The sequence below is a fragment of the Gymnoscopelus braueri genome, assembly GCF_963280865.1.
Source record: "Gymnoscopelus braueri genome assembly, chromosome: 21".
Classification (NCBI taxonomy): domain Eukaryota; kingdom Metazoa; phylum Chordata; class Actinopteri; order Myctophiformes; family Myctophidae; genus Gymnoscopelus; species Gymnoscopelus braueri.
This window is the reverse complement of record NC_137623.1, coordinates 11,468,214-11,490,152: the sequence shown is the minus strand read 5'-3', so window position 1 is coordinate 11,490,152 and position 21,939 is coordinate 11,468,214. Positions and strand designations below refer to the sequence as shown.

General features: G+C 41.9%; 2 protein-coding genes across 6 annotated transcripts; one reads left to right on the top strand and one right to left on the bottom strand.

Annotated features, from left to right (window-relative positions):
• Positions 1–1,797: 1,797 nt before the first annotated feature.
• On the bottom strand, positions 1,798–5,211 carry thtpa (thiamine triphosphatase). The gene is made up of 4 exons (XM_080417755.1): positions 5,072–5,211; positions 4,176–4,245; positions 3,303–3,881; positions 1,798–2,584 (listed from the first exon to the last, which is right to left on the bottom strand). The coding sequence occupies exons 1-4, from the start codon at positions 5,108–5,110 to the stop codon at positions 2,484–2,486; spliced, it is 789 nt and encodes a 262-aa protein (XP_080273881.1). The 5' UTR covers positions 5,111–5,211; the 3' UTR covers positions 1,798–2,483.
• Positions 5,212–7,517: 2,306 nt separating this feature from the next.
• zfhx2 (zinc finger homeobox 2) lies at positions 7,518–21,450 on the top strand. Of its 5 annotated transcripts, none has more exons than XM_080418188.1 (6): positions 7,518–7,609; positions 10,239–10,397; positions 11,263–11,323; positions 11,961–16,249; positions 17,534–17,614; positions 17,954–21,450. In XM_080418188.1, the coding sequence occupies exons 1-6, from the start codon at positions 7,604–7,606 to the stop codon at positions 18,347–18,349; spliced, it is 4,992 nt and encodes a 1,663-aa protein (XP_080274314.1). In that variant the 5' UTR covers positions 7,518–7,603; the 3' UTR covers positions 18,350–21,450. The 5 variants fall into 5 exon arrangements, with proteins under 5 accessions (XP_080274314.1, XP_080274313.1, XP_080274316.1 ...); XM_080418187.1 differs by having other exon boundaries at positions 17,903–21,450; XM_080418191.1 differs by lacking the exon at positions 7,518–7,609 and adding an exon at positions 8,280–8,425 and having other exon boundaries at positions 17,903–21,450.
• The last annotated feature ends 489 nt before the right edge of the window (positions 21,451–21,939 follow it).

The following is a 21,939-nucleotide window of genomic DNA, read 5'->3' as shown; positions in this document are numbered from 1 at the left end:
CATCTTTCCTTGTGATGACATCGTCGTCCACTTTGACCGTGAAGTCTTTGGCCTTGCAGAGGTTTATTCTGGACCCAAAAATAATGGATTCAGTTTTGCCTACATGTGTAATGCTAGTTTGGTATCAGTGAGCCAGGTGCAGATTCTACCGAGTTCAGAGCTAAGGGCCTCCTCAACCTGCAATCTGTCCCTGCCCGAGGCGAGTCATCCGCGAACAAGAACGTATTGCAGTCACATGTTGATGGTATGTTGTTTACGTATACCACGAACAGTAAAGGCCCTAGTATGCTTCCTTGAGGAATGCCACAGCTCACTGGGAGGGAGGGGGGAGGACAGGGTAACGTTCACCTCCACCACCTGTCCTCTCCCTCCAGATACTGTAGGATCTCAAAACCGATGGCCTTCAACTTATTTATCAGTATGGAGTGATTGACAGTGTCAAATGCCTTTTGGAGGTCCAACATAACATGCCGGCGATGCCGCAGTATTTACCTGAGTCCACCTCACGTTTGATGTAGTCAGTCAAATAGTCTGTGGAGTGAAATGTTCTGATGCCAAATTGGAATTTGAACTCATTAAGGTACTTTTCGACCTGTTCGTGTACTAACCTCACTATAACTTTCAAGATAGAGCATAGAATAGAAACAGGGCGGTAGTTGCCAGGGTCTAATTTGCCTCCTTTTTTGTACAGAGGGGTGACTCTCGCTAGTTTGAAATCTTGCGGGACGTGCCCCTGGCTGATGGAGAGGTTTGGTATGTGGGCAATGATTGGGGCAATAATAGAGGGGGCTGCGTCTCTGAGAAAAGTGGCAGGTATATTGTCGTGGCTTGTGGCCTTGTTTTGTTGTAGGGCGCTCAGTTTTTTAAACACATCATCAGTTGTCACCATGGTGAGTTTAAAGTCATCTTCGCGTACACCTAGACTTTTGTAGAATGCTTGGATGTGCTTTACCCCATATAGCCCAGAATGAGAGGGCATTATGTTAACCAGTGTGGTTGCTATGGTTGTAAAGAAGACATTTAAAGTGATTTACCACATCCAGCTTGTCTGTAATGAGCGTGCCTTCCGATTGAATACTTTATTACAAGTAAGACGCGCGAACGCGGGAAGCGAACGCAAAAAAATTAAAATAAATATGAAAAAAAAAGATTTAAAAGAAAGTAACCAATAAAAATTAAAAATAAAAATACAAAACAAATCTGCGTTAAAAGGAGCATCTTAGAAAAATACAAATTCACAAAAAAAAAACTTTGAATGTTTTTGAACAATTCAACAAAGTGTTTGAAGTGCCTATTTCACCCACTTCCGGGGGGCGGAGCCAAAATCCGAGCCCGAAGTATTTGTTCGTAGACCCCCACTTAGGGGGGGTAGAAAAAGTTTGGGAGCGATTCGGGCACTTTTCATTTAACATGGGGTTTCAATGGGGAGTTTTTAGGAGCCTTCTCCGGGGCGTGGCTTCCGGGGGAAGGGGCGGGCTTAAACGCAACCTTGACAGGTGTGTTCAGTTTTCAAAGACCTTTCATTTGATGTATGGTACGTCTAAATTGGACATTTACTTATCTCAGAGGAGCTGCAGGCAGGCAGTGAACACAGACACGCACGCACGCACACACACACACTCACAAGCCGAGCACGGTTCATAGTAAGCTCCACTTGCGCGGAGGCGCGCCTTCCTCTTCCGCTGCGTTCGCAAACAGTTTGCAAATAGTGCAGTGGTACGATTATACAATGGTGCTAAAAGGATAACACAAAAAGCCCTGGGGGCTTATTTCCATTGTGGTCCTGGGTATTCATTCTAACCTGAAGGTAAAAATCTAATTTCTCCCAAAAGCAAGCAGGCAGGCTCAGGGTAAAAATGTCAGCACTTGCGCAGAAGTCTGGTCAAACTATTCAAACTTATTTAACTTCAGCATAGAATGTTTTTGAAGTTGTGTGAAAATATTTTCCCCTTGCTGAGCTGAAGGTCTATCAAGCTGTACTACATTTTTTCCCTTATGCAGCAGAGGCAGGTAGCACTATGTTTAACTTGAGCGACTGGTTCAATAAGTATGATAGATACAATAGGTAGGCTACGATGTAAAAATGTCCACACCTCCGTCACACCTCTGTCACCATTACCTCAGACTGCTGGGTTAGTCATCTTAGTTGAGAGATTTTAATACATCCCACGGTTGAGAGCGGGTACCAGTGCTCAATGTCTAACACCTCCTTCCATCACAGAGTGATATCAGAGACAAGACAAAAAAAAAACAACAACATTTTCCACCACTTCATATTTTAATTAATTTAAACAATTTTACTATCAGATTTAAGCTACCATTTTTACAGATTTTAGGTACATATATTACAGGTAGGATATACTCAGCTATACAGAATAAAACTTTTGCATGTGCAGCTATTTCTTTTTTTCTTTTTTTTAATATATAGCCATAGTCTCCACCTCATTGGGTCCTTTTTGCATTGTTTGACTCTATCAAATTTCTCACAAAATATGGGCACTCAGTAGTTTTGCATAATGCTCTGGGCAATATCTTTGAAGGTAGACATCCATTTTTCCTTGGACTCGCTGATCCCCAGTCAGACCTGTGAAGAAGCAAATCAAAATAAAAACAAAAAATGATTAAAGGGTTATTGTACAGGTACGCAGTTATTCATATAAGCTAGTCTATCGCACTTCAGGTCATGTTCAAAGCACAAATTGTGCAAAGCACACAATGGATGAAGCTCCTTAGATTAGAGTAATATATATTTCTGGATCACTACTGAGGTCACATTAGCGCTTATTTACAAATAGAGTTTCAGAGAGTTACAGTGTCCTGTAAATACATGGTAAAAACAATACAGTAATGTGTTATTAATTATAAAATGCACTTTTGAATACTTAAGTATTTTTAAAAGCAAGTATTCCAGACAGTATTTTAACCCATTAAAACCAGCAAAGCATCTGTGTCACTTTAGATTTTTGGCTATTCAAAAATAGCAGATATACAAGCTCACAGCTCGTCACTTTGTGCAACGCTGCAAGCTTGTACATCTGCTTTTTTTTTAAATTTTTTAAAAATCGTGTGAGAACTATTGATTTAGATTTGACTGGGCAACTTTCAGTTGTAGTGGAGAAATATTTGACCACGGGTATTTATACTTTGACTCAAGTAATGGGGTTGTGTACTTTGTCCGCCACTGCCTACAAGATATCCCTCTCAAATAATATTAAGTGGAATAAATTAGAGATGTGCCATAATAGAAGTATTAAACTGATCAGGGAGTTAAATACATACAGTTAAGGTTTAGTGTTTATTACCCAGCTTTTGTGCTGTTTTCTCAATCTTCTCCACGGCGGGCTGCACGTCTTCTCCCTCAGGTACGATGACCTCTATCTCTCCGACACAGTAACCGAAGTCGGCCTTGTCAAGATCTACATGCACGTCTTCCTCAAGAGTGAATGAGCACCGCACTGTCGTAAACTCTGCAAAGCACACCAGATTCAGCTTGCTCAGCCAAGACTCATCTCCCTCTGAGGAGCCTTTCTCTGCCGTTTTAGGCCTATCTTGGTCAGCTACCAGCAGCTTCTCCTCTGCAGAATGTATTTTTTCCCCTGGCAGTTGACATGACGTTTTTCCATCCCCGACACTGTCCTTTAAGACGTCTTTCACTCGCTGTTGAATTTCCGGCAGACTAGTTATCTCTAAGTAGCGACTGCACAGTGCAGCCTGTTTAGGATCCTCGGTTCCACTGTTCTCTGCCTTGCGGACTGTTGCTGTTGGACACTTCAGCTCCCAGCATCCTCTGCGTTGACGCAGCCAGGTGTCTTTCAAAGTGAGATGGAAGTCAGGTGTGTCAAAGTACCGGTCACGAAACTGACGCTCGCCAACACACACTCCTGGTTGAAAGGAGGAGAGAGAGAGATTTAACAAGTTGTAGTTATATAGTTATTATAGAATAGTAGTTATTGTAGGCCTATGTGGGTAAGGATATGGGGACAAATGCAGTGGCACAAATGCAAGTCCAAATATTTTCAAATAGCCTATATATAAAATAGGGCTAAAGTGGTTCATGTATGTTTCATAATATCATAATTTATGTCTGAAAAGTAACTAGTAACTAAAGTTTTCAAATAATTGTAGTGGAGTAAAAGTGCAATATTTGCCTCTTGAGGGGACATATGAAAACATACCTCCAATCCCTTCCAATGTTTTCTGAATGTCAGCATCACATACAAATTTTCTCTCCACTTCCACGCTCATCTGAAATGACACAATTTCACCGGCATCAACAATTGTCATTACATGCTGCCTGTTTTAATTGGTGTATGTATGCACAGCATGTCTTACACATGTAGTCAGTGGTGTAAAGTAACTTTTAGAACATTTTATTTGTACTTTACTGGAGTATTTCCAATTTTCAGTACTTTTACTTCTACTCCAATACATCTCAGAGGCAAATATTGTACTTTTACTCCACTACCATTATTTGGAAACTTTAGTTACTAGTTACTTTGTAGATTTTGATTATTATTACAAAATATACGTCAGCCATTTTTTTCTACATAGGCTATTTGAATGATCGGCTATTTAAAAAAATGTTACTTTAAGTTTATTTTGATGCCAATACTTTTGTACTTTTACTCAAGTAACATTTTGAACACATGCCTTTTACTTGTGACAGTGTATTTTTATATTGTGGTATTGCTACTTTTACTTAAGTAAAATATCTGAGTACTTTTTCCACCACTGCTTACACATGTAGTTTAGCTGATTGATTGATTGATGTACTTTATTTAGTAAGACATGAGAACAACAGTACATGGAAGTACAAATTCACAATACAAGGTCTACTAAACTGGAAGACTCATTAAGCACTGAGCTTGTTTAAGATGAGATCCCCATGCACACAAATCATGATGACATATAAGAGACAGATAGCTGAAGCTAGATCATTACAATCTGAGTCAATGGATCATCTAACCGTTGCGAGTTCCAGTCATTCAGTGCAGCCTGAGCTCATGCATAGGCTACCTATTATATTATACTATGCATATTACAGTGTTACAACTGTAATCTAAATACAGACCTTTAAATTCACAATTAGAAGTCCAAATTCACTCGACATACAAACAAACAAAAAAATACGAATATAAATCACTGGGCAGAAACTCTGCAACAGATCCTGTAGGGCAGGCTAAAGTCCAAACCGTTGTGGGTAGGTAGTTTATTTTTCCTCAGGCACATTAGAGACACCTATCAGAGTGTTCAGGACAATCATTGCCTGTCCCAGTAACGCACATCAGCGTTGCCACGTCTTCTTATTATAAGCGACTTTGGGCTTATCTTTCTGTAAAGTTGCTTGTAAATATTGGTAGTTGCGGATTGCGTTCTTTTGGCCTTGTTTCTAAAGTGTAGTTGCTTATGACTGATAGGTGGCATGATTAGGCTTGCTTGCTTCCTCCTTTATTTAAACCAGTGGTTCTCAAATATTTTCATGAAAATGTTTTGTGCCCAGAGAGCATTTGTGTTGTTAGAATGTTTCAAAAAAATATTCCACATTTTATTGCTAGATCTAGCTCGTGAGCTTGTAGATAGTGCTCATGTTGTGGCCTTAAGTTGCTTCTTTTGGGCTTGTTTTCCTAGACCCGGTTGCTTATTTCTCTCGCTAAATCTGGCAACACTGATACGTAAACCAAGCGCATAAAGATGGTGCATTTCTAATCCTCTCTGCTTTATAAATATGTTATTATTATTCTGCACAGAGATGCGGTTGATATACGACACATTTACTGTATAAATACATGTAAAATATGTTGTAGTTCATGTGCAGTAAACAGCGAAGCATCTGTGAAGACTGTGATATTTATCGAGTATTATGTGGTCTTAATTGATGATTTGTTATGCTATTCCTAATCCTCACACAATAATGTCGGGCAGTAAGCCTATGAGATTAATTTTGTTTCACCTTGGATGATGTAGGATTCCACACGGATTTTAAAGGGATATTCCACTTTCAAATAAAAATAAACACGAAAAGAAATTATGAAAAATAAATGAAAAAAGTCATGGGAAATCACTGATTTGACTTTTTTCATTTATATTTTATATATTTCTTTAATGTTTATTTTATTTGAAAGTGAAATCCCTTATGTTTAATGCAGGTATCACTTTCACATTTTGCACATAATATAGCCTACGCCTACGGTTATTCAAGCAGTTTTCTTTAATGATGTTGCTTTTGATGATTTATTATTTACATTTAAGTCAACTATATTTCAACGCCCCTGATAATGATTATCAGTGAAAAGTATCAATACCACAATATCAAAATACTATGTTACAAGTACAAGGCCTGTGTTCAAAATGTTACTAGAGTCAACATTGGCATCAAAATATACTTAAAGCACCAAAAGTACTAAAATGTTACTACTAAAGCTTGTAGATTTGCTATTTTCAAATAGCCTAAAATAGGGCTGAAGTGGTATTTTTTTTTATAATATAACAATTTATATTTGCAAAGTAACTAGCAACTGAAGTTTTAAAATAATTGTAGTGGAGTAAAAGTACAATATTTGCCTCTGAGGTGTAGTGGAGTAGAAGTAAAAGTAAATACTCCAGTAAAGTAAAAATACCCCCAAATTGTACTTCAATCACATCTACAATCTACTTTAATCTTTTAACGACAATATATTAATTATTCATCATTACTAATGGGTCATTTCAGTGGTGTAAAGTAAGTAAATACATGTACTCAAGTGTCAAGTACAATTTTGAGACATTTTTACACTACAATTATTTGACAACTTTATTTGCTATAGCAACTAAAGTTGTTATAGCAGTAGTTGCAACTTTAGTTGCCAAGTCAAGTAATTGTAGTGGAGTAAAAGTATAATATCTGCCTCTGAGATGAAATGGGGGTAGAAGTAAAAGTATTGAACATTGTAAATACTCTAGTAAAGTAAAAAAAATACCTCAAAATTGTACTTAAGTACAGTATTTGAGTAAATGCTCTTAGTTACTTTATACCACTGATGATTATTAGTATCCGTGATGTGTTACATAAGGAGATTTGATAGCCATCATGTGTGTGAATGTCAGCAATCAGCCTTGGGGGGAGCTGTCGTGTGTTTACTAGAGAGAAAGAGGGGAACTGTGTTGCCATGCCCGCTTATTATAAGCGACTTTGGACTTGTTCTTCTGTAACAGTTGCTCGCAAGTTGCAGTTTCTGCCTCCACGTCTCTTCATCCATCTCCTGAGATCGTTACATTGGGGTCAGAAGTGGGATCCCCCAACACTCCCTCTCTTTGGCCAGAAACACACTGAAATACATTACAATGTGTTTATAAAGGCCAAGGGCGAAGTGCTCGCTTCTTTTGGGCTTGTTTTCATAGACCTTAGATGCTTGTTTCTCTCCAAAAACCTGGCAACACTGGAGGGGAAGGAGAAGAGAGAGAGAGGGAGAGGAGGACGAATGAGAGAGGGAGGGGGGAGAATCTAGCCAGGGAGGAGGAGGAGGGAGGAGGCGGAGAGAGAGAGAGAGAGAGAAAGAAGAAAACTTTTCAGTCCCGAGGAGGAGCGAGAGAGAGGAAGCGTGCTACTGCTGGAGCCCGGGCGACCATGCAGGTAAACGCATTAGCTAATTGCTCTGCTCCCACAACTTAATTAAAAACAACGATCGGTTTAATTATTACGCCGACGTGGCTCGATCGCCACTGCGGGATCGAGGGGCGATCGAGCGACCCGGGGTGGGTGGATTCGATGCAGCATTTTTAACTAATCCGATCCGTCACAGATTTCGAACATTATAAAAAAATCCCAAAACTTTTTTCCTCGGCTCTCCTTTTTTTCCTCCCCCCACCACCACCCTCCCCCTCTCTTTCTGCACCACCCCCCCATGATCGGATCGCCGTCCTGTTCCACAAGACAAGAGATCGTACTAGATCCCTTTTCCAAATCCAACACACAGAAGTAGCTTAGTGTTTTGTTAATTAATCTTCTTTTCGCCAATATTACCCCCGCAACGAAAACCCCTTGTTTAATCAGCATGTTGCACGCACCTATACCCATAGTACCAACCGCGATCTGTGTTTTGAAAAGGTATATATGTATGATCTCTAGATCACAACAATAATAATAACAATGATGATAATAATAATAATAATAATCATCAAAGAGGAGGAGGTGGGGGCGGAGGGGGGTCCCGCGGAAGGAAGGAAGGAACGCGATTGTGGGTGGAGGTTGGTGTGTGTGTGTGTGTTTTTTTTTCTTTTCCCCACACACACATCTGCACGGATCGAGGAGCAGCAGATCATGCACGTACATGCATTCACTAATTAAATGGCTTCAGTCCGTGTGCGCGTAGGCCTCGATGTCGGTGCGCTTGTTGCTGGGCCGGATGATCACTAATAGATACCCGACTGGCAGCGCACAACCGCCGGGGTGAGGAAACAACTCTAGGCCGGTGTCGGCGTCACTTGGACCCCCCCCCAAAAAAGAGAAAGAAAATAACAGATCTGCAAGCTAACGACGCGTCGCGAACGCGACAGCTTGTGGATCTGTTATTATTTTTCCTTTTTTTTTGTCAAGCGCAGTAGTTCATAAATTAAGGTTGTTTTAATACTTAATTATTTTGTGTTTATCGTCGTTTCGTGCGACGTAAACTACGCGGTTCCGAACGACGAGTGTCGACGTGACGCGCGTCGACACTCGCTCGTTCGGAAACCGCGACGTTTTTGTCGAAATAACGTAACATTTCGGCAAGGGAGCCTTTTATTAAAATAGTCTGGAGGAGACTTGTTTGAGGAGGGGACGTTAATTACCCTGCTGCCTGCTTTGCTAACAGGCTAAGCTAGCGAAAGAAGTGCCACGACTGTTATGAGGTTAAAGCCATTTTGTTTATTAATTAAACCAGGCTTTGAAGCTTTGTCAGAGGATTGTTGGCAACTAATTGGGATGTTAACCTCGTGTTTGAGCAGTTTTGGGTGTTTGTGGTGGTTATTGGTTAATCATTATCGTCAGTAAACGAGCTTTTTGTGCAACACACACCACTGTAATGCGACGCTGCTGAGGCAACCTAGCTTGCTAGCTAATTGATTCATCACTGGTGTCGTGCATGATAGCTAATTAGCTCGTTAATTAGCCAGTTGGAAGCGTTAGAAGCGTCGTTTTAGTTTAATCTTTTTGTGTTAACTGGTACAGTCGGAATGAGCATCTTTTGTGCACGATCTGTAACGTCAATGTTGGGAGTTCTTTTTAGAGGTTTTTGCTAGCTTGGCTAATTGGCGATCATGACGAGGAAGTGATCAGGACCTGTGTTGGTCTCTCTCTCTCTCTCTCCTCATGGATCTCCTCTTTTTACCACCACTAAATCTAGGTTGCAGCTTTATTTACGAGTAGTTACTGTATGGTAAGATTGTTATTCACTCCACATCGGTCGGATATACACCGGCAGGCTATGATTTGGATGATTTTATTAGATTGCATGGAAGGTGTTTCACAATCGGAGGCATGGTGCTAATGTCGGGCTTCGCTACGGTCATGCATGCATGCAGCAACTGTGACCTCAGATAGTCTTGTTAATATGTTTTAAGGCTGTTAATAATCAGGCCAGCACTTAATTGGCCTGATTGATCATTGCTATATTTTGAGACCATCTTTGTGCAGTAGGTACAACCAGAGATTGTATGTTTAGGAGTGTTGGCCTATTAGTTGCATGCACTTTTCTAACACAATGTATTTGCTTCCTACATGGAGAGTAGTGATGTATACAATTGAAGATGTTATGATCTTTTGGGGGCTTAAATTAAGTTCGTTTTCCAAATGAAAAGTCTTTACAATAAGGTGTAATTTGATACTGTGGTTGCTGACAGGGGGAAACTCCCTATAAAAGGTGGTTATGGCTGAAATCAAGACTCGGGTCTGTATTTTCATAGTGCTGTGAAGCTGGATCAGGGTTCGCTTGTTCCCGTTGCATTTTCTCTACCATCTGTGCCATTTTCTCCTATAAAATATGGGCTATAATGCAAAAAGTGTCATAACATTCTCAAAGCACAGCATGGATATCTGGCAGGTGCAGCACAGTGTGGATTTGAAGTATTATTAAATCATTTTATTGTGCGAAAAATGATCACTTAAGTCGTAATGGCACTTATTCTCTATTACTTTAACCTTCTGTACGGTAACAACTGAATCCCTTGGGAATGAATAGTTTTTTTTATATTGCCATACCTTTCATTTTATGTTTATTGGCCAGGAGGAGTCTGGAGAGTCTGTGAGCAGTGACAGCAGCAGGGTGGCAGAGTGGCTGTGCCCCCTCTGCCAACAAGGGCAACCAGACAGATCGTCTCTATCTCTGCATCTCACTGGGCAACACAACGTACTATCTAACTGCGTAGACAAACTGCTGGACATTGTAAGTGCACAAGGACAAAAGATCACACCATAGTCCTTTTCTTATAGTTTGATACTATTTTGATGAGTGGCAAAACCAATAATGGTTTTGCTCTTTGCAAAATACATAGAGCTCATGAAAGGTAAAACTGTGGACAGTAGCAGTGCATAAATATAAAGAAAATGATCTGTGTTTTCAACTCACACTGCATTCAGTGTTTAGGCCTTTGATTATGTTTGCAAGCAATAAGCATTGTGTTTTTAAGCATGTTGAAGCTATTATTTCATTGTAATTCAGTAATATGTTATCTGTGATAACTCCAAAGTCGTTTGTAGTGTAACGAGTGCACACTGCAAACACATCATATGCAGATACAAATAATAATCTGTACTCACACACGTAGTCTTTAAAATGATTGATTTAAAATGCACAGTAATACTGCCTTAATTATTCTGTCTTAATTTCTATAATATGACCATTTAGGCTTTGCATTACCTTACCTATGCAGATCTCAAATCTTTGACAGAAGTATTAGCCGACACTTAAAACTTAAAGAAACTGAAAGATCAAATTGTCTTCAGTTAAAACGATCACCATTATTTACATGGGTGAATGGATGCGTCATAGATCTTATACAAAGTCATTGATGTTTATTTTTATGCTTTTCAGGCAAGTGTCAAATTAAAGGCTAGGTCAGGTTGCACTGTGTAACATTGCTATGCTTCAATGAGTCACACACAGCATGGCGCTATGTTGGCCTAATGCTGGATGGCAATCGGCCACCACGTGACTGATAGCATTCACCTTAATGTGAAAGGAGTTATATTTATGATTTCCTTTTTTCACTGTTGACTGATCCTGTTCATGTTTCCCTCCTTTTTATCAGGCTGTCCCTAAACAATGTGCCAGTGGAGAGGTTAAGGACACAGATACTCACAATACCACAGGTGAGTGAGAGGTATCTTCAAACAAGCCAGAAATCGTTGTTTGACAAATATGTTTTAGAATTTAAGGAATTAGACATGGCAACAAATATTAGAAATACTATGTTCTCAAAAATATATACAGAAAAAAAATAGAAAAAATAAAGGGCACAAATATTAATATGAATGAATAAATATTGCATTTGTTTATATTCTGTATATAATTAGATTAATAATAAATGTAACAGTCGTTGTATTTGTTAGTAGATTGTAAACATTAATTATGAGTACAACTACGGTACTTGCTTGATGCCTGAGCTGGCCAAGCGTTCTGCCTTCTTGAAAACCAAACAATCTTTATTACATTTTTAAGAGAATGTAGTTTCAAAGACATCTTATTAAAAGACAGGGTGGATGTGAAATCACGTAAAAGCAAATCTAAGATCATTATGGGGAAAATAAAAGTTTTACATTACAAACTTTTAAAGGGAACAAGGGACCGATATTTCAGAGGGGGCAAAAAAAGGTAGCATGGATGTCAAGATGAATTACACGTGCAAATGTTCATTTTGTCTCATGTTAGAGTGGGCCAGTTAAAGCAGGTGTTCCGTTTACCTGTTTAACAACAGTTGAGTTTTGCATTGTTTTTACTCTTTATCAGAAGCTGCCCTCCAACAAATGAAGCATGGTGAAGACTCACAACCCTGCCAAACTGAGGAGAATTCACACGCTGTCCAGCAGCCTAAAGACAAAGTGATGGAGGAGGAGGTGTGTGGACAGGGTGCAGCAGAACAGGGAGCAGGTGGAGCTCAACCAGAGTCACAAGGGAATCAACCCACAGGTGAAGCAACACAGCGAAACACAACGGAAAACGCAGAAATGGCGGAAGCCAACGCAACCACGGCTGATAAAAATGGTGTAGTAGTACCTCCAAAGGTCACCCGGTCATTTAAATGCACTGCCTGTCACGAGGCGTTTCTGTCCAAGACAGCTTTGAGTGTCCACTACTCCTCTGACACCCACATTCAACAGATGAATACAGGCGGGGAGACTGACAAGTCTGTCGTGATTCCTGTTCTGGCTCGGCCATATTTGTCCAACAAGCCCTATCAGTGTGCTGTGTGTCGAGTCTCCTACAATCATGCCATCACCCTCGAGAGCCATATGAAGTCTGTTTTACACCAGACCCGGAGCAGAAATGCTGGAAATGCTGCCAATAGCACCGCAGCCACTGGGGGTTCGGGGAGCAGCAGCAACAGCGTTCCAAGCCCAGAAGTGGGAGCCTCACAGCTAGTCACCACAACAAACCGCTCTGCTCCTGGGAGCCTGATGGCGACCGCCAAAGACGGGGAGCAGATCCCAGTATCGGCAGCAGCTCCATCCCTCCTCGCCTCCCCTGTGGCCACGGCTCAGGCAGTCTCTGCCTTTCTCACCCTCCTTACGTCTAGCCCCGGCTCCGTCTCACACTCCCTCCTCCCTTCCCTGTTTGCGGCTGGCACAGCTCCCGGGGTGGCCACGCCCCAGCTGGTTCCTCAGCCTCAGATGCTCATGCCCTTGATCCTGAACGGGCTCCAAACCCAGCAGAGCCAGGAAAACCAGCCAGGACACCTCCTGACCCAGTGTGTGCCATTACTAGGTCTCAGCCCAGCCCAGCAAGCCCTTGTAGCCCAAAGACTCAATAGCTTACAGAACCAGGGGCCCGCTGTTGGAGTCCAAGCAATCACGCAGTCCTGTGTGGAAGAGCAAAAAGGGGAGGACGGAAGAAGTGAGGAGGAGCATGTCAAGCAGGAGGATAAGACTGTTAAAGAGGAGAAGAAAATGGTTAAAGAGGAGAATAAAATGGTCAAAGAGGAGAATAAAATTGTCAAAGAGGAGAATAAAATTGTCAAAGAGGAGGTCAAGGTTGAGGACAGGGACAGTTTGCCTGTGGCGGGTGTTAAAAGAGAGAGAGGTGAGGAAGAAGAGACTAAGGAACTGATAAGCAAAATGATTAAGCTAGAGAAAGATGGAGAGGAGGGGAAGATGGAGGGGGCAGATGGAGATAGCACAACAGACGGAGGAGACAGTTTGACAGATCAGTCGGGGCTAGATGGAGGAGATAAAGTAGCTGTCCTGCCCACCTCCCCGACAGCCACAGAGAAAAGCTTCCGCAATAACAACCTTTCACCTTCTACGTCTGTACGCAGCAACTCGAGCCTCAGCCCTGTACATTTAAACCTTACACTTAGCCCGGATTCTACCCCACAGAAATCACAAGCAGGCACAAGCCCTTGCGGCTCAGTTGACTCCCTGAAAACCAGCCCGTATAAGAGCACCTCATTTTCCCCAGACCACACTCGTCCTTGTCATAACACAAAGGGGCGCTACACTTCTCCAGGCCCGCCGGTACTGTCAGAGTTCCAGTCGGAGGTTCTGTCGGCCTTCTTTGAGTCCCGCAGTGAGGCAGATGCTGCCAGCCCTCCTCGCGAGGACTGTGAGGCACTGGGCAGAGAGGTAGGCCTCACTGAGGACGAGGTACGCAGGTGGCTGTGCCAAGCACGCAACGTCAAAGTGAGACAGAGAGCAATGGGATCAGAGCACAGTCAGGACAGAGCAGGACTCGCCACGCAGATCCAAGTTGACGGTTTAGACAATGACTTTGATGAGGATGAAAGCTCACTGATAATAGCGGAAAGTGAGGATGGAGCCGAAGCCTCCAGCAGCCAGGCAATTGATTTGTCTAGTAGTAGAAGGAAGAGGAAAGAGAGGGCTGCTGAGAGAAATAACCAAGGAGACAGATCAGTAGTCTCCTGTTTGACCTCTGATTCTGAGACTGAAGAACACCTGTACACCTCTGTCATTGTGTCAGATGATGAAAGTCAGAATGGGTCCTTGAGGGAGGGGCCCGACAGCCCTGTGAAAGACGAAGCACAGCGGGAGCCAGCCGGCAATAATAAGGGCCCCAGTGGGGGGAAGGTGCTGCGCTCCACCACTGTCTTCCTCTCAGACGCGGAGGACGAGTACGAAGAGGAGGATGCCGGAGGAGGTCAGAGGGCCAATCTGAAGAAGAGAAAGAGGGAATTTGAACGGGAAGAGGTGGAGGTCAAGAAGGAGAGGCAGGACCCAGACGTGGATCTGGAGTTGGAGGCCCAAGGGGATCCTCCAAGCACTCAGGTCCACTCTATGGACCACACAGGGCTTCCAAGTGGCATGCTCCACTCCCTCCCCCTCGCTCTGTCCCTCGCTCCCTTTTCTGCACAGTTTCTCAGTCCCTATGTCCTCTCACTTCCTCCCTCCATACTGGGAGATAAATTGGCCACCTTTTCCAACCCGCCAAATATAACGCGCTTCGCTGAGCCTCTCATCACACAGTCCCTTTCTTCCCATGGCCAAATCTCTCATTACCTGTCCAACGGAGGTGACTGTGAATCAGCTTTGGACCTCAGCATAGGGAAAAGGAGCAATTCAAAGTCCACTTCTTCCTCATCCTCGTCCTCCATGGTCGACAGGACATTGTTGCAGAAGGGACGTCTGCTGGACGGGCTGGGTCTGAGGCCCACATCCAAAGGCCTGGTGGTTGTCCAGGTGAAACCGGACGGCTCAACCACTACAGCTTCCAACAGCAACACTAGTATGGTGAACTGCAATAGCCTGAACAAGTCAAGTATTTACATGAGGGCAGCAGAGAAAATGAACGCAACATTGATGGAGAGGGAAAGGGAGAGGGAGAAAGAGAAGGAACAGCAGCAAAGGAGGTCAAAGGGCAGAAGGTATCGGGACATGAGGCGTTCCAGGACCATCATCCAAGCCGAGCAGCTCGATATTCTATATGGCTGCTACTTCAAAGACCCCAACCCTGGGAAACACGAGTTTGAGCAGATTTCGGAATGGGTCCATCTCCCAAAGAAAGTTGTCCAGATTTGGTTCCAGAACATGAGGGCAAGGGAACGCAAGGGCGAGGTGCGATTCATCAGCGACGGAACCCTGGCGGCGCTGGGCAAACCGCTCATCAAGTTCACCTGGCCTCTTTCCAAACCCATATTCTCCAACAAACCTCCCACCACTACCAACAGCAGCCCTGGGAGCATCTCAACTACTACCATGGTCCGCACACTCATAAAGACAGAGAAAGAACCTGTGGAAATGGGCAAACTACTGGATGTGGTGAAAAATTTAACCCCAGTTCCCATAAAGCCCAGGGAGGCCGTCTCTTCCTCCATGATCTCTCCTGTGAGCTGTGTCGCCTCATCAGTGCCAAAGATAAAACTCGAAACCACCAGCAACCTCACTATGGTCAAAATTGCCCCCAAAATGAACACCCCCATCCTCCTTGCACCCCCCAAGGAGCTCTTCCCCATCGCCCCTCGCCCGGTCTTGAAGCTAAAGCTGGAAGAGGAGAGTGAGGACGACAAAACGGACGAAGAGAAAGACGGCGAAAGAGAGACGAGGCCCGTCCCGGGAGCCACCAACCGCATGGTACCCAAAATCCCCACGACGCCCATCAACAACAAGCCCCCCGCCACAGCGACGGTGCAACAGAAACAAAACGGAATTAACTACTGGACCCCCAAGGGTTCGTTTAAGATCAATACACTATCAAGAGAACAGCTGGCTCTTCCCATGCACAACGCCCCATCTCGCACAATCCCCCCTCCACCGACCCCCAGCATTGCACCAGTTAGCCCAAATATACCCAGCAAAGTGGCCAGTCCCGCCACCCCGGCCGTGGTGAAATCCAGCCCCACAGAGAACAGCTTCCTTCCCCACTCTTGCAGCCGCAGACCACGCACACACCTTTCCTGCCTGCAGCTGTCCATCTTGCAGTCTTGCTATGAGACCTGCGCCCACCCCAACGCCATGGAATGCGAGGCCATCGGTACGGAGCTGAGCCTACCACTCAAGGTGGTGCAGATCTGGTTCCAGAACACCAGGGCTAAAGAGAAGCGCTGGCGGCTGCAACAGGAGAAAATGGTAGGTATCTAAAATTTGTGTTTGTTTATCTTTGAGTTGTCTCATGGTAATAAGTTATTACAAAAAGTTATATTGGAATGAGAAAAATTCTAGATTAATTTGTTTGAGTAGAAACTATCTAAAGTAATGTCTTAATATTTCTGCATTAGTTAGGCATACAACATGTGTTCAGTTATTAATAATGTATGTGAGGACTGATATTGGTCTGGTTAACATGCTCAGAATATTTCTGAAGAATTTCTGGATTGGATTGTTCCCAAACTAACCCTAACCCAAAAGATAAATTTGTAAATTTACAAAAATACATTATAACACATATCTTTAGCCTTATTTAAGCCCTAATGTGACGTGTTGTGAGCTTGTAGATCGTACTAACAATTTCCACATTTATGGATTTTGTTTTTGGGAACATTTCTGAAATTTCTTTTGTGTGAAATAACCCTTTTGAAATAATTTTGTAAACATTTTTTTACAGAAAAGGGATATTTACTCAACACACAAAAATTGGTCAGAGACCCAAAAAGCCTCTTAACTAACTTGGATGCAGCCTACTTTAAATTACTAACTGTAATGGGATGCTCAAATGTTGTAGAAATGTGTTATATATATTCAACAGAGGTTTTTCACTGTCTTGTACCAGAGGTGGGCAACCATGGCTTTTGATCTACCGGTAGATCAGGATGGTCTTCTATGTAGATCAAGTTGACAATTTCTAAAACAAAACATAATAAATGTTTTGATGTGCGAACAGATTATCAGAATTTATTTTAACATTCTTATTAAAGGTGCTGTAATTGGTATGTTTTCTCTCCTGATTGGATAAAGTTGGTATCCTGACCTGAAAATGTGTACGAACTACAAACTCGGAACTGCAAGCTCAAAAAGCCTTGTAGCGCGACGTGTTTTGAACCTGTAGATCGGCTATTTTAATTGTGCAACACTGGCACGCAACTAAGGCCTTAAGAAGGTCATTAATGTTAAATATATTATATTATATATCGTGGAGAGGTGGGGTGGTCCTTGAGGATTGTTTGAAATATGCTACTGGCTCGAAAATAGCATTGCGCCATAGCGATTACTATGGGAATATAGAGCTATGTAACACTTAATGTATTTTTTTATTGCATACAAATCTGTAGCAATATATGCATATGAAATATATGAGTTTTAAACATAAAAGGAAAATATTAAACAAGCAAGTATACACTTACTGTATACATCACACACAAACATCCACATACAATTATAAATTCTTAAACCATAACCCCTTCCCACCCCACCCAGCCCATCATCAGGCGATCCCCACAACCTGCAATGAGTCCGATCTTTGCAGGAGTGCAGAAGTCCATAAAGTGGCATATATCTGTATGTATTTAACACTTATTTTAACCCCAGACAATTGCACCACCTTTAATATTAAATGATTGACTCATTCTGTGTTTGCATTATTGTGATTTGCAGCTAAGTCGTGGATATGTTTGTTCACTAGCTGGCAATGGTATCACTCCAACCTTAGAAACGGCAAAGTAGATCACATGCCAGAAAGGGTTGCCCACCACTGAACCTATGACAAACAGGATTAAGACAAAGAAAAAGCTACATCAAACTCACTTTTGTCCCTCTGACTTTTGTCCCTTTCCCTCCTATTCACAGTCACCTGTGTCAGGGGGGAAAGTGGACATGAGCTCGGGAAGCTACCTACAGTACAACGCCCTCCGAGCCAACCGTCCCATCCTGCCAAAGCCAGTGCAGCTGACGGTTATCGAAACCGTGACGCATACCGTGGCGGGCCAGTCGACGCCAAAGGAGACCCTGACGGGTCGCTGCGAGGTCTGTAATATCACTTTCGAGTCCAGAGCCGCGGCCAGATCCCATGTGTTCTCTCCGCGACACCTGGCCACCCTGAGAACCACTAACTTTGGCCAGCCCGCGACGCTCGTCAGCAAGAATGGAACCAGCAGTGGTGGACCTGGTGGCACCATTCCGGGGTCACAGATCACTCTCTCCAGTCCTGTCTCCAGTTCTGGTGGTGGTTCTGGAGGTGAGACTATCGTCGACGTCGAATCACCTCCATCACCAGCGACCACCAGCAGCAGCTAAGACTTGGATCAGGATGGATCTACAAATAACTCTTCCTTGGACCCATTTGGGCTCCTCAGATTTTAAGAAACACATTTTTGAGCACTAATCCTCAAACGATTTCTCTCCCTGCACCGGCTATCCCCTTGTTTCCCCTTAACTGACTGAACAACTGATGTCTAAAAACAATGGAGTTCACCCGCTTCCTATACAACAGGCTACACCCGCTTCCTATACAACAGGCTATAACCACACTGCTTCATTCAACAGCTCTCAGATGAATGATGAACATGTCCCAAGCTAGGGCTGCACAATTAACTGAAAGTAATCAAAGTGATTTTATGTTTCACAATTATGTAATTGTGAAGCTATATAATTAATTCAAGCATCTTATCTGGCACCCCACTCATTTCCTCACCATTAAACAAGGGTTAATAACCTCAACACTGTACAACCCATCTCCCCATCCACCAGACTCACAATAATGTCACATACCATTTGGACAAAGATAGGGCACCGTTTACCACAATAGGCAAAGAATGCATTAAGAATTATAAAATCTTTTTCCACCCAAAATTATCTTAAACAGTCCTAACCGTGCAGCCCTATCCCAAGCCCCAAACCCACCACCCCTTTGAAACATTTTTGGTCCAAGGCCTGTGGTTATATTACCTTCCTTTATGAGAACTTCTAATTTCTAGTCACTCAACTTGCCATGCTTGTTGTCCTACTTATCCTGAAGACTGATGCAAAATGTAATAATATTCTTGTCTTTGGAAGTGGCCATTTGACATTGGGCCTGGCACACTTTTTGGGGACACTGACAATTAGATACACCAACCGTCTACCCAGTCTGCTCCTATGGAATAATTTCTTTCGTATGGCTACTTTCTCCTTTACAGCAAAAATTGCTTTGGATATAGGACAAGTGGATTGATCCAGCGGGAGAGGGGCGAAGCTGTTCTTCACCAGTTTATTAGCTAACAGACATTGTGGTCTGAAAGCATTGTATGTCTACTCACTTGGGATTTTGAAGGTACTTTAACAAGAAATAGGGCTGTTCACACTTTCCCCCAATCTGGGTCTATGTTCTAATGTTCACTGTTTTCATGACAATCCAAATAGACAGGGCAAAAATGAGAGGAATGCTGAGGATGGTAGTTTATTTGACAGCACTTTGACACATTTTACTTGTATGAAATGTTTTTAAGCATTCTAATGCCGTGTCTGTTTATGGAAAGACACGCTAGTGCATGTTGGATGCCTTAATATAAATTACAAGTTAAATTGATTCTTTGTTTTCCCTCTTTTGCTAGTCGATCGAAAACATGCTTTAGCTGCTTGTGACTGTACCATTGTACAAGAAGCATTTGTGCATATAGATGAAGAGTTCTATTCCAGAATGCTATGTATCCATTTTGGGGTTTCAATTTGACCAGAATTTCACCATTCCATATCTAGAATATATTGGAACCTGACTGAAACAGTGTTGGCGTTTTGTCAGCCAACAACTTCAGTAGACAACTAATGTACTAATCTTTACCCATTTATCGCTTTGAATGAGACGATGCCATGTTTCCAAACGCACTGGTCTAATTTTGGAATGGAACTCCTCAAACATCTAAATCTGATTACAAATATTTTTAAATATTTAGAGCTGTGCCGAATACTTGACAGCCTTAAAAAGGGGAAATATTACTAGGCATATGAATTGAAACCGAAAGTGCTCCTCATCTAATGTTTGCAAATAAATTAAATGGCTATTTTACTCACGTCTGGTGAATAGGGTCCATTCAAGGCCTGACCACTTTAATTTGATAAATTCATTGGGATTTCTTTTTGTCATGAATAGTGTATGTGTGAAACAGGAAAATAACTACTTGGGTCAATGTATTGATTTTGATATCTAGAGTTAATACAAGCAAATACTATAAACTGACATACATTTTTTTTTAGGTCAAGCCAAACATGGAGAGATACTGGGAGCAGGGTTTGAAATGGTCCGTCTCTCGTGTGTTTTGTTCCCCTTCTTGTTTGGTTTTGTCTTGAAACATAATTGCTAATTCTGCTTATGTACCTGCTGGGAAATGAGATGCAACAATGTCTAATAGACATGCTAGACAGAGGGGGGTATTATTCTCCAGTAGCCTTATGGGATTATGGGTACTCAAAGTCTAAGAAGCAAATTGGGAAATTGACTGAGAGCTATAATAAGATGGTGCTGTTTTGAAGGACACATGATATACTAAAGACGTTTTCCTTCAGTTTAAGTTGTATATTGTTATTAATGTTACTATCAATAGTTTTAACAAAAATGCAAAACTAAAAAACAAACTTTTTGTAAAGAAATATATTAAGAAAAAAAAAAACTGATTATTCCAAAGTAATCCTCCCTTTGCTTTCTGTCATTTGAAAAACCAAAAAGCAATCTGAGGTTGACAGAGAGCTAGAGAGGCGTTCCTAAATGCAAATTGTAAAGGACATCCCATGGCTCAACACTTGTGCCAATCCACTTGGTATGTTTTTTTCCCTTTTTTTTTTTTTTACTAGGCTTGAAAAAAAATCCAAGATGCACAGCCGTCTCCACAACAGCACAGAAAAGACTAGTTTGTTTTTAAACTATTTGGAAATGGAAAAAGTGCTACAAACAATGGCCTTTAATTGGGAATTCACAATTGGTGTCAGAAGCATGGTAGCTAGTGTCTAAAACACAGGATTGGATGGCGGTGTTTGAGCCTCATGACTGGGATTATACACAAACACAGACACTGTGTTGCACTGTCCAAGGTAGATAGGTTTTTATGGAGATCTGCTTTTTATTCTTTAATCATGTTCCATTGTCACTTTGATTCTCACTATTGTTATAACTATACTACTTATCCTATTATCATTACTACTTTCATCACTGTTTTGATTATTGATCCATAACGGTTTTTGATGCCACCACTTTGCTCAAAAAAAGGTTTGGTATTGGTATGAATATTGAACAAAAATGGTGGCTGTGTTATGAATTGTTAGTTTTGATTAAGCTTAATTTTTTTCCCCTCACTGTACCTGCTTTTTTTGTTTGATCTCCATTCTGCTTTCTTTGATATACAGAAAGAAATAAAATCCATTGAACAACAAAATCGGATCTGTGCAACTGCAATGTCATGGAGAGTAGTCAAATGTAATGAATTTACAATGTATATTTAGTTTTTTTTTAAACTAAACTATTCCGTTGTGTACTTCAGGCAATGTGCTTTTCACAGAAAGGTCACCAAGGTGGCACCAGTGTTGCCAGGTTGTGTGAGAGAAACAAGCAACCAGGTCTATGGAAACATGCCCAAAAGAAGCAATGGGCCACATGAGCACTTTGTATACTATATATATATATATATATATATATATATATATATATATATATAATCGGCTGTTAAATAGCAGATCTACAATCCCATCGCGACGCGTTGTGAGCTTATAGATCTGCTATTTTCAATAAGATCTTGTGGAGAAAAAAAGAGTAAATTGTGAAATAATTTAAACATTTTATCAACACAAATCTCGTACGGGGATCCCTGACATAAATTCATTTCAGATTGGGGTCCGTGGAGAAATACACTTCAAATTTG

Bases quoted from the DNA above. Each gene is read 5' to 3' on its own strand.
- zfhx2 (XM_080418187.1), top strand. The intron at 11,324-11,960 runs GTGAGTGAGAGG...ACTCTTTATCAG, and splicing joins AGATACTCACAATACCACAG to AAGCTGCCCTCCAACAAATG. The intron at 17,615-17,902 runs GTATGTATTTAA...TCCTATTCACAG, and splicing joins CCATAAAGTGGCATATATCT to TCACCTGTGTCAGGGGGGAA.
- thtpa (XM_080417755.1), bottom strand. From the start codon at position 5,110: ATGTCGAGTGAATTTGGACTTCTAATTGTGAATTTAAAG. The intron at 4,246-5,071 runs GTCTGTATTTAG...GTGTCATTTCAG, and splicing joins TTCTAATTGTGAATTTAAAG to ATGAGCGTGGAAGTGGAGAG. The intron at 2,585-3,302 runs GTAATAAACACT...GCTTCTTCACAG, and splicing joins GAAAACAGCACAAAAGCTGG to GTCTGACTGGGGATCAGCGA.